This window comes from Pelophylax lessonae (genome assembly GCF_965119305.1).
Source record: "Pelophylax lessonae genome assembly, chromosome: 4".
NCBI classification, from domain to species: Eukaryota; Metazoa; Chordata; class Amphibia; order Anura; family Ranidae; genus Pelophylax; species Pelophylax lessonae.
This window is the reverse complement of record NC_138771.1, coordinates 305,937,522-305,949,751: the sequence shown is the minus strand read 5'-3', so window position 1 is coordinate 305,949,751 and position 12,230 is coordinate 305,937,522. Positions and strand designations below refer to the sequence as shown.

Sequence of the window (12,230 nt, the reverse complement as noted above, 5' to 3'; positions counted from 1 at the left end):
GTGCCAAAAGGTTAAAAGACATTAAAAAGACGCTGTACAATCCCTGTAGTGGATGTCTGTAGCGTGGAGAGCGGTTTGCCTTCCAGCTGACTTCCGGGTTTGACGGCGTGCGTTCCACCTGACGCGCGTTTCGTCAGAGCGTAGTGACGTCTCTACAGAGAGACCACTGCTTCCTTAGAAGGAGCAAGGGTTCTTCTCTACAGCATGGTAGTGAGGGAAAGTCTCTTTTACTAGGGGCTTTGACTGCATTCTGAAGGAATCCAACTGTAAGCCTTTGTACACCCTTAGGGCTCTTTCTCATGAGCGTTCCGTCTGTCTGTTTTTTTTTATTTTTTTTATAGGGATCTAGACATAATGAGATGTATCTCTATGGGAGGGCAGATGTAAACGGATGTCCATGTAATTAGCCTGTAGGCAAGTGACAAGTGCATTCACGTTGCATTGTATTTGTAAGGGTGGCGTCACACTGCCCTAGTGCGGTCCCACTGCGCCTTTTGGCAAATCATAGCTAACCCTCAGGTTTCATGTGGGTTTGCTGTGCTTTCCTATAGACTTCTATGATGTCACACTGGTTTGGTGCGGTTTCAGAAAGTGCACCAAAGATGCAGCATGCAGAAGTTATGGTGTGTTTTCTGAAACTGCGCCAAAACTGCCGGGCTTGTTGGAAGTCTATGGGAAAGCACAGCTAACCAACTCAAAAGGCTGCAGTTTAGCTGCACTTCAGCAAAAGTGCAGCGGGGCAGTGTAAAGCCACCCTAACTTCCTGCCATTTGGCCTGTTAAGGTTCCAGTAATTTGGGAATTTAAGCGTAAACGGGTGGAACCCTGGGGCTTTTTTTTGGAGATTGGTAATAGCAAATATTAACTGCATTCAGGAGGCTATACTGCCAAGGTGCCTTACTGATTACTATGCTAGGCCTAGGCTTATTGTGCGGAGGTACCCGTTACATAAGTAATGAGTAGGGGATAGAAGAATGGCTTGGTGGGGGATCTTTTAGGTTGTTTCTCTGCCGGCTGTCACTGGGGCTCTTTAAGAAGTGTTGGTGCACTTATTGATAGTCTTAATAAACCAGCATACAGTTAGGTGCAGTAACGATGCAGTTCATATGCAGTATATGTGCAGTATAGATGCGGTAGGTATAGGTGCAGTTGAATCAATATCCTGCCATTAGTGGCTCAGTCCCTGTAAGAAGTGTGAACAATGGGCAGTGGGCCTTCTCACCAGTCCCTGTAGTGTGGCTGTGAACTGTCGCTGTGAAGGGGGTCCCCCTGTGTCTCTCCACAGAGTGTCTTTGCTGATCAGCGGTGGGAAGAAAAGGGTGAGAGGACACCCTTGTCTCCATGTGGCAATGGTGCAGATGTGATGCTGTGGTCCGTGCAGTTCTGCGCCAGGTTTCTCTATTCTTGGGCACCAAGCTCCGGCCCTACTGGTCTGGCCTCTCAGCAGTCTGGCCAGCATGCAGGTAGATGTGCTCTCATCGGTCTCCTTGGTGCCAAGATGTAGCGACTTCCCATGCAATCTGGTAAAAGACCTCTCATCACTCCTCCTTCTTCTTAGTGTCCTCTTGGAACTGTACTGTAAAAGGTCCATTTGCTCTTTTCTATGGCTGATATTTCAAACTAGAACTACTATGTATCTCAGCTCCCAGCATAGGAGTCCATAGGCTTTCTGGTTATAGCTCTCCCCCTGCTGGCTGAAGGGGATAGTGTGGCATGACATCCAGCATCACAGTAGAGAGTGAAATAACAAAGGGCCATGTCTCCTTCGCCATGTTTTTGTAGCCCAGCACCTGGCTACAGTAGTAGGGCTGTTTAAAATAAATTTGGATCTTACCTATCTCTGTTTGACATTTTCTGTTTAGTTAATCAGATTTGAAGCTCAGCCAATATTTGTGTGCAAGGGTCATGTAGATATGCTCCAGCATGCCACACTCTGACCAGTAGTCTCCATATGCTGCTGGAAATCAGACTTTTCAGTAAAATAATCTTTGTGTTATATATTTAAAGCTCACTCTACACACCTGCTTATTACATTGCATTATTAGACTTTGTCATACATGAATGTGTCATTGAATATATGAGAAAAAGACCAGACTGCCAGAAAGACTGGTAATCTTTAGAGAAACTGAGGGCTTCTGTGATCTCACGTGGATTATTTTATACCTCTCAGTCTTAATGTTGAATTCCAGGTAATATGGTATTTTTTACATACCAATGTAAAAATGTAACTATGCATACCATAACTTGCCCAGACCCCTGGAAGCTGGAAATCACTTTGGTAGGCACCCTGCTAAAGTGATCTCCACTAGCTGAGTTCCATGCTGAGGGGCTACCCTGCTGCTTACTGAAAAAAGGAGGTTGCCTGCTCAACACAGGCACTGTTCAGAGAACACTTTGCATTTTCTCAGTGAATGCAAAGTGTTCTCTGATTGGATGAAGTGAAGATTGGGACATCACGGCCCTGCCTCTTCACCTCATCCATTCAGAAAGGGCTTTGCAATCAGAAAGCACTTTGCAAACTTCTATTTTCCCAATGCAGCAGGGCAGACACTTGATACGGGGCTTGGAAGCTAGTGGAGATCAGCGTAATATCAGTTCTTACTTGTAGGCAGTTGTCCATAGTTTGTTAGCTAGACAGTGGCTGACCCAGGCTGGGAAAGGGTTAATGCTGTACTTTACTGTTTTTTGGCTTTTTGGGTACAGCCTATCTGATATTATAAAAAGGGGGAAGGCCTGAGTCTTGGGATCATGTTCCCACTCAAGAGGATGATGTGATTGCTACAAAGGAGGCTGATGCGCCATGCAGTCCATCAGAAGACACCTGGAGTCTTGAAATCTGCCATTTCTTGGAGAATGCCAAGCATGGGCTACTATCCTATAGAGGTATGCCTGGGCAGCTTTCTAGAGATAGTTAGGGACATTCTAATGTTGTTGTTCATGTTGGACTGTACTATTCAGATAATCCAAGTAAAAGTTGCATCAACTGTTCTAAGCCTGGTCTGAAGTCATTTAAAGGGGTGCATGATGGTTCCTGGTGTATGAAAGAACTAGGGTCAGTAAAGCACTTGTAGGGTATGAAGCAAAGCCACTACAAGAGGTCTACTCAACAAGTCAAGCAGGAAGAGTAATGCAGTTCCTGTGGTTAGCCAAGTATTAGCGCAAGGTACATTGCAGCCGTAAATCATGGTACCTGGTGTAGTTGGTGGGTCCTCCAGTAGCAAGGGGGTCTGTGTCCTGACTTCCTTCTCAGCGGTTGGTTTCCTGTAGCAACTGGGACTGAGTTCCATAGCCTGGTCACATGGTACAGAAAGGAAAGAGATAAAAACTACACTTATGAGGTCTGCGCAAAGTGCACTGCAGAACCCCATTTTGTCACTGAAAGTGAGGTGGCAGAGGTAGGGTGGACTGGCGGAGAGGGCACGGGCTCAACAGTGTCCCTTCTAATTGCAACATACATCACTCAAGGTGTGTAGTGACACAGGACACCACTTTTCAGAGGAACTCTGTACTTTAATTACTGCACACAGTGATACGGCTCACCTCTAACTGCCTTAATGTTTGATTCTCACATGATCGCAGTCCCCACCTGATACTGGGCATTGATGAGCGTGTTCAAAGTGAAGGGTACCCCCATGTGAAGGGTGAGTGGCCCCTCTCACATACTAAAGCAATTTCCAGCTTCCAGGGGGATACCACAGATATAGCACACACATATTAACATTGGTCCAAGCTGGCCCAATGTAATGATGTAAAAATTGCCATACCTGGAATTTATCTTAAAACATTTATGTGGGGTTTCCTGACATCCTGGACAGTTCTGTCTACTGTCTCTACTGTCCCTATTGAACCTGTCATACTGAGGCATCCAGATATGGAAGCATGGATTTTTACTACTGAAATTACCTATTAAAGATTGTTTAAACGGAAGGAACATGGGCTAATTGCCATACTGCTTCAGTACAAAACAACAGACCAAGCAATTCTAAGAATGCTGCTGCTGTATGCCAGTCCTACAGCTTCCCAGAATACTCAACTTGAATATACAGTAATCCCCCGCTACATCGCGGTTCAGTTTTTGCGGTCCCGGTAATTTGCGTTTTTTTTGTAATGTTATTTTACTATATAAAAAATGAAAGATTTTTGTGTTTTTCATAGCTCTTGCTCTGTCTCTTAGTATCTTTTATGTGTTTAAATTAGTTTCTATTGTTTTAAAAGTGTGTTTAAAGACCTTAAAATGCTTTTACACGTACAGTGACAGTAAAAAAATCATGCCTACAATGCATTTTAATAGGGTTTTTCTATTTCGCAGAATTTCACTTTTCGCGGCTGGGTCCGGAACGTAACCCCCGCAATGGAGGGGGGTTTACTGTAACAGTCCTTGTGTTACTTGTCAAAGCTCTCAAATTGCTTATGTGTGGGGGAGATTTGGCAATATACCTGAGGCTCACATATCACACATTGCACACACATGTGCAGCCGTGTTTTCGTGCCTGCGGTCCAGTGCGTTCCTCTTAACCGATTAGATGCAATTCAGGTCTGAATTTTTGTTTGAATTCACACCTGAACTGGACCCAAAAATGCACAGGACTCTTTTGCAATCTGCTCTGTGGCCGCCCTGGACCTGTGTGAACCTTGCCTGTTAGGTGAATTGGATGCGGTGTGAACCCAGCCTGAAAAAAAAACAACCATACCAGGTTAACATCTCTGGGAGAATAAAACAGACATGCAGGGGATTCTCCAGGTGGCCTATTCAGGCATATCACTTTATATTTATGAAGGATCCTTGTTTACTTGCCAATCACAGAGCCCCATCAGCTCTTCGCTAATTTACATTCTAAGCAGCCTTCTGAAATGACTTGCAAACCATGCCATACATCTAATGTCATCAAATAAGATGGCAAGAATTTACCAATATTCCTAGTCCTTCCTTCAGTACTACAAAACTAATTTTAACCAATATTAATAATAATTCAGTACCTTTCCTTGCACTGGTTCTGAGTCAGCGTTGGGGACAACACCCAGTCATATGGCCTTTAGTGTTTTAAAGTTGTCAGTGTATCCTGATGTACTTATACTCTAAATCTAGACTTGGTAGGATTCGTTTCTCAAAGAGTTTCTTTCACATCAAAACTTGATAGACTACATGTCTTTCTACTGAACTTGATTGTTATGTAATTCTTTAGTTTTAATACTGATCATTAATAATAGCAATGTGTAAAGTATATAGAAACAACAGCATGTAAATATGCATGAAAAAACATATATCACTTCATATATTGCAATAGGTCAAGACTACACTTTAAAATCATCTGAGGAGAATAAATCAAAGACCTCAGTACCTGGATGGAATCTGAAATTGACCTTTCGGGATATTGTCATCATCCAATAGATACAGGGATCTCGCTCATAGATAGCTCCCATTTCACTGGTAAGTCTAAAGTTATATAAGCTAATAAGGTTAATGAAGAGAAATAAACTTAACAAATTTTACGCTTTGAAATAAGTGTTTCTTTAATGTAAGTTAATTGGAGAATCACTAGAATGAGAATCTTTTTTGGTGGAGAAGAAATGAGGAGTTATAACATTTTCCTTTAGATTTACCAAAACTATATATGAGGTCAAACCTAAACACTTTCATTTTGTATACAGTTAGGCATGCCATTGTACTACATAGTTGAAGATAAATCCAGAGGAAATTAATTAAGAAAATAGTATAATGTATGGCCAGCCTAAGCGCACTTTGGGAAGGTGAAACTAGATGGGTACAGTTATCACAACCCCTAATAACACTGACCACCACTAGAGGGACTTGCTGGCTGGACACACACATACAGTTAAATCTTGCATACTGTAAACTCTAGTGAACTCTAAGGCCGGCCTTACAGGGTTTGAATCTTGGCTGGTTCAGCAGGAACCAGCCGATATGGTAACCGTTCTTGGGCCGGCTGAATGTACCAAGCTGTCGATCGATCAACTTGGGTACAACTAGCCTGCTGGATTCACTTGCAATTATCGCTAGCGGCTGTTGTAGCTGCTAGCAATAATCACTGTCTTCTCCCTGCAAGGTTGAGATTTCCAGCACATCAGCCAGATTCCAATAAGTCCATACTCTGCATGCCTGTGGCAAGCTGGCCCCTTATAAACATTTTGTTGGTCCCAGGGTGGCTTTGTACAGTCAGAGTATACAGATTTATATCTGTACAGAGCCCATAATATGTACTATCAGAAGGAATCAGTTTAATCTCTCCTTGTCTCACTTTTTGGAGTTTGTGCAACAGACAGGGCGGCACAGTGTTGTAGTGGTTAGCACTTTCACCTAGCAGCAAGAGGGTCGCTGGTTCGAATCCCAACCACAACACTACCTGCCTGGAGTTTGCATGTTCTCCCTGTGCCTGCGTGGGTTTCCTCCGGGTACTCTGGTTTCCTCCCACACTCCAAAGACATGCTGGTAGGTTAATTGGATCCTGCATAATAAAAAATGACCCTACTGTGTATGTATGTGAGTTAGGGACCTTAGATTGTAAGCTCCTTGAGGGCAGGGACTGATGTGAATGTACAATGTATATGTAAAGCGCTGCGTAAATTGACAGCGCTATATAAGTACCTGAAATAAAATAAAATAAATAAATAAACAGACAGTCTGGTGCCACCAGTGTGATGACAATGGCTCCCTGGTGATTCTGTGGCTGACAGGTCTGGTGGAGATCGAGTGGCCAATGTTGCAGACAGCGCCAGCTGTTGGGTGTAAGGTGCACATGACTGTGGACCATGGGTTAAGGACCAGAGGCAGAAGCATGGTAGCATCTGATCAGTAGACAGTAACAAAGCTGGGGCAGAAACCAAAGTACTGAATCAGAAAGCAGGGACAGCATCAGGATACAGGCCAAGGTCAGCAACAGCTGGACAAGTGAGTTATAGGAACAAAGGAAAGAAGTGTCAAGATACACAGAAAATAATGTTATAGCAAAAGGACTTTCTATGGTGTTCAAAAATACCACTACATAAAATACTGCATATAAAAATCATAATTTTACTAAAAACATTAACAAATCAATGAACATGAATAAAAAAAAAAAACTCCCGTCTGATTACATGAATAAAATGTTGATTAGTATATATTTTATTCAGTGGTATTCCTGAGCACCATATAAAGTCATTTTGACATAAAAATATTTTCTGTTTAGTACAATTTTAGGATGCAGTGCCCTATAAAGCACCCACCCATTCTTTTTATTCCAGTGTCAGGATACAGCCCAAGGCTACTTAGCAGCAAAAGGAGAGACTGGCAGCCACAGCGATCCGTGTCTTCAGCTTCCCTGTTTTAGTGGTTGTGGCCGGCTGTGCCGCTGGATGAACCTACTGATACTGTTAAGTGCTCCAATGAGATCCCTGTGGCTGCCAGGCTCTCCTTTTTGCCTACCAACTGAACTGGGTCACTCCTCGCACGTACATACCCTGAGCAAGAATAAGTCTTGAAACCGTCTGGCTTTGGGCTCAATTGATTCTGGGTTGGTAACGACTTCAGAATTACCCCCTGGGTTGGGGGCAAATACAACCCATGATCAGTGTTGGGGTAGTTACTCAAAAAATGTAACTAGTTACTAGTTACTAGTTACTTCTGTAAATTGTAATGAGATTACTTTACTAGTTACTGCATTTGAAAAGTAACTTCACTACTTATTACTTTACTTTCCTCTTTCTTAATTGACCGTGTAGAAGAAGATACATGACACTCTTTCTGCATAGAGTTTATTGTATAAACACAGGCTTTGGGAAACATAAGAACAAAACCTGAAAAAACAGAATAAAACATAAAGTGCAACAAAAAGTCATAAACTTCATCCCTCTCTATTCTTCGAAATAACGATTGTATCGCACGGCTTGGGTAACGCAGGAAAGCGAGTTCCTATAGCATAGTAAAGTAGTGTAGTTACTTCCTATAGCCTAGTAAAGTAGTGTAGTTACCAATATTAGTATTGTAACTAGTTACCTTACTTAGTTACCAAAAAAAGTAATGTAGTTACTGTAATCAGTTACTTTGTAACTAGTTACCCCCAACACTGCCCATGATAAGGGTTGTGCACACTATTGTTATAAATATGTTTTGAGGCACTTTATGAATAAATTCTATATATTTTATGTATATCTGTGTGGTTCATTTGGTACTGTAATAGGCCCCTGCCACCCCTGCAACCAATTAATGGTTTCCTTTTTGTTTTCAAGATGCCTCTCATCAACATAGGCAGTTTTTTAATGAAGGTGAACTAACCCTTTAAGTTTCTATGATCTTCAGGCCCAATCCTCTATTCAAATTGTGGACATCTGTCTTCTCTGTTAACTACTGAATTAATAAAATACCTGTAATATCACTGCATCAAGAAAATAGTGTATCTGTGATATGCCACTCTTTTTATAAATTGTTGTCACTGGTTACTGCACAGAATTGCTCTTTGTGTAGCCTCATCTAAATACCTAGAAATGTTTATGATTCAGCACAGGAAATTGCTTCATACAAATCATCAATTTAAATATTAACATAGAGTTTCCAAATCGCTTTTGGTTTACAAATGATGTGAGTCACTATCTTTCGCCTGATAATGTCTAACTTACAATAACTGCAAATGGCAGCTCTGCTAACACTATGTTCTATTAAACTTTCATTTTTGATGCAGCAATGTGATAAAGACAATTAGCCTTTACGCACATAAATAGAATGAAAGAGGCCACACCTACAAGTCAGAGAGTGCATGTGGGTTGATCACCTCACTTATCTTCCCTTGCTGAGGAAATGGCCTCTGTCTAATAACAATGAAACACAGTGAACAGTAAATGCAATCACACTTATATTACTCAAAGAAAAAAGAAAAGTATGAAAAGAAGAAAAATCAGAAGCTCATAGAGTGGCACATCTACGGGATGAAAAGGTTTTAGTACCATCAGTGAGTCCTCAGCAAATGTCAACCAATTCCTTTAACTTGCCCCATCTTACAACTTTTCATGGCAGCCATGACTTATACCCCTATGCAGTCCTCTTCAAGTAATGTATTCAGATCTCAGATTCAGACCAGACACAATTGTCACCATTATAGCTATGCGTTCTTATACTTCTATGGACCCGGACACCTCAGTGCATGCCAAACCATTGAAGATATGGCCAGTTTAGTTCCCTGTACTGAATTAAACCCAACGCTTTCAGCAGCTGCCAGTTACATTATGACTATACATCAGTACTGTTCTTGACAGTGGCTAAAAAGTGGCTAAACCAGTATACTATATCAGTGCTTATTTATTTACCTAAACTGTGTGAAGCCCTGGTGATACAGTAATAATCATGCACGGCATGTACGCATTTACCATACAAAGTTTATGTAAACCCTAAATCTGTTTGTCACTCAGTATGTTTGCCATCATGCCTCAGCCTCACTGTATACTAATGGTATCCAAACTGTGACTCGTGGGCTGGATTCAGTTCTTTGTTTTTATTCAGTCCTTGGAGCACTATTCCTCCCACTAACACCAATATTGCAGCACTATTACTTCCACTGACACCAATATTGAGGCACTATTCCTTCCATTGACACCAACAATAAGGCATTATTCTTCTACTGACACTAACAATCGTATACTATTTCTCCTCGAACTAACCACAGGTACTGGATCATATTTTTAGTCCCACCAACCACTGACATCGGGGCATTTTCTACTCCTACTAAACACAGACACTAGGTCATATTTTTATGACCACTGACATCGGGCATTCTCTACTCCTATTGCCCACTTTTAGCCTCCCCATCAATATCGAATAACAGTAAACTGGCCCTTTGTTCAAAAGTTTCGGGGATCCCTTACAGTAAAATAATCTCGTCAGCAAATCTGTTTGTGTATTTATCTCAAGTTCCTTACCTGTAGATCCTGCCAGTAAAGGCACTTCCTGTTCCAGGCTGACAATACTAAACCACTGCCTGGCTCAATGTCAGCCTTCCATGTGGGTTTCTTCAGGTGCCCATTGGGATGCCAATCTGATAGACCTGAAATTCAGTCTAACAACCAACCAAAGGCATACACATGGCAAGGTGACCGTGCTCCTACTAATTGTGAGGTAGCTGCTTAGCAGAAAGTGCTATTTTTAGTATTCAATCGTTTTTATTGAGTTTTTACAAAACAGTGAAACAAAAGAAAGGGGTAGCATACAGAAAAGCGACATACAACACAACAGTGTGTGCAAGCATATAAAACATTGTCTCATCGGTATCAGATAATGCAACAGTGAAACACATGGCATTGTAATACATGAGGTTCTGTACCTGTACTGCTGCAAAGGAGGCATGTTCAAGGTCCATAAGACCAACTAAACCGGATAACGAATGGGAGAGCAGAGGCCCCGCCTCCAACCCCAGACACCCCAAATGCAGCCCCCCGACCCCGATCATCCCTCATGCCCCACCCATAAAAAGAACCAGTATGAAAACATTACCAATAGATATGGCCTGCATAGTAACAAGGTAATAAACTGGCGGCCACCCTCAAGTGACCAGTAAGGCACAGACTCATAGTCCGGGTTCCAAAACTAAAGCTCCACAGCCCCGAGCATATATCATCTCTCCCGCATCCAGACCCCCAAAAGAGAGAAAAAGCAAAGAGTAGAAGGGTAAGAAGGAAAAGAATAACGACCTGAGCAGTAATAGGTAAAGAAAGAAAAAGGGGAAAAGGAGCAAAAGAAGGAGAAAATATAGAAAGTGCTATTTTTGACAGTATCTCCAGATAAGGAACTTTGCAATAGATTAAAAAAAAAAAAAAAAAAAAAAAAAAAAAAAGCCATTTACAGTGAGACATGATGCTGAACATACTAAAAATTGCCTAATTTCCAGCTTCCCTATGTACCAATATAAGACTAATGTACATCTTTGGCAGAAAAGAAAAAGCATTCTTTTTTCCCTACACCAGCTGTTACCTCAGCATCCACGTTATTGTATGGAAAACTGCTACATTATTATCTGGACAGACATTAGGTTGTGAAAACCAACAAGACACAGGAAAGAATTCACCAGCTGACCTCACTAACACACACCCCGAACCTGCCCATAGGAGATGGCTCCCACCCACCTCTATTTCCAATGCAATTAGCGATCCCCATTCTAACTGAATACACAGCCACAGTCTTACTTGTTTTGTACTTCTCCTTCCCCTGTCATCAATTGTTCATTTGGCAAAGTGTGCAGGTGCTGAGCGATCAGATAGCAGCCTATATAATAATTATCAAAAATCCTGCACTGTGTGTGTTCAAAAATAGCAGCTAAACACACATGTGGTAAACCTAACCAGCATAAACATATATAAAATAAAGAGTGTAGCGCATTAAAAGGAATGAATGTCTGTAAGCAAGCCACATAAATATGGAAGTACAAAAAGTTGTTCATAGACGTAGAGTCCGTGAATGAAGGTGCAACAATAGATCACTCGTGAAACACCACCACCACCAGAGAGATTGGACAACCACCAGATGATGTTGCTACCATAACAGTAGCACAAGATCATTAGATGTAATGAGCTTGGATTAACTCTGGATGCCAACAGAAGGAATGAACCTCAGACAGACCACCACACCAGTATCCAACTAGGAGTAAATAGCTCAAAAAGAGCCCAGAAGCAGAATCATCTTATAGCATATTTTTTAAGGTATAGCATAAACAAAGAGTTAAAACAGCTAAATTTTCCATAAGACTTACATAGTACACTGCTTGCGACTCGGAATTGCACAGCAGTAAGGGCATTGGATGCCAAAAGAGAGCCCTAGGGCCCTATGAACATCTTTTTGGACTTCCATTTTATGTGGCTTGTTTACAGACATTCATCTCCTTTAGATCTACAGAGTGATTGTATAGATGGTGTGTCCTCCTATTATATAGTTTTGGTAAGTCTAAAGGAAATTGTACAGAGATTGTATATGCAAATTTTAGTATTGGTATAGTGTATGACCACCTTTATACAGGTAACATGAACTAGTCGCACTTTTGGCCATTAATTGTTAACAGCAACGTGCAACCTGCAGCACACCAAATTGTCCCATGAGCTACTTTGCCACGTGTAGGGCAGCCAATTGCAATCAATGTGCTATGCGTGTTCAGGACGAGCCAAAAAATGTGTACTCCCACAATGCTAGGTGTGAATGGGGCCTGAAAGTGAAATTTTCAAATGCACAGAAACCTGTATAGAAAAAGCGTGCTTTTGCAA

General features: G+C 41.7%; 1 protein-coding gene across 1 annotated transcript in view; it reads left to right on the top strand.

Moving 5' to 3' along the window:
- NR1H4 (nuclear receptor subfamily 1 group H member 4) overlaps positions 1 to 12,230 on the top strand; it is a 150,558-nt gene that overhangs the window by 21,875 nt on the left and 116,453 nt on the right. Inside the window, exon 2 of the mRNA XM_082254748.1 lies at positions 5,285 to 5,427. Within this exon, the coding sequence (XP_082110874.1) occupies positions 5,343 to 5,427 (85 nt within the window). The 5' untranslated portion in view covers positions 5,285 to 5,342. The remainder of the gene's footprint in view (positions 1 to 5,284; positions 5,428 to 12,230) is intronic.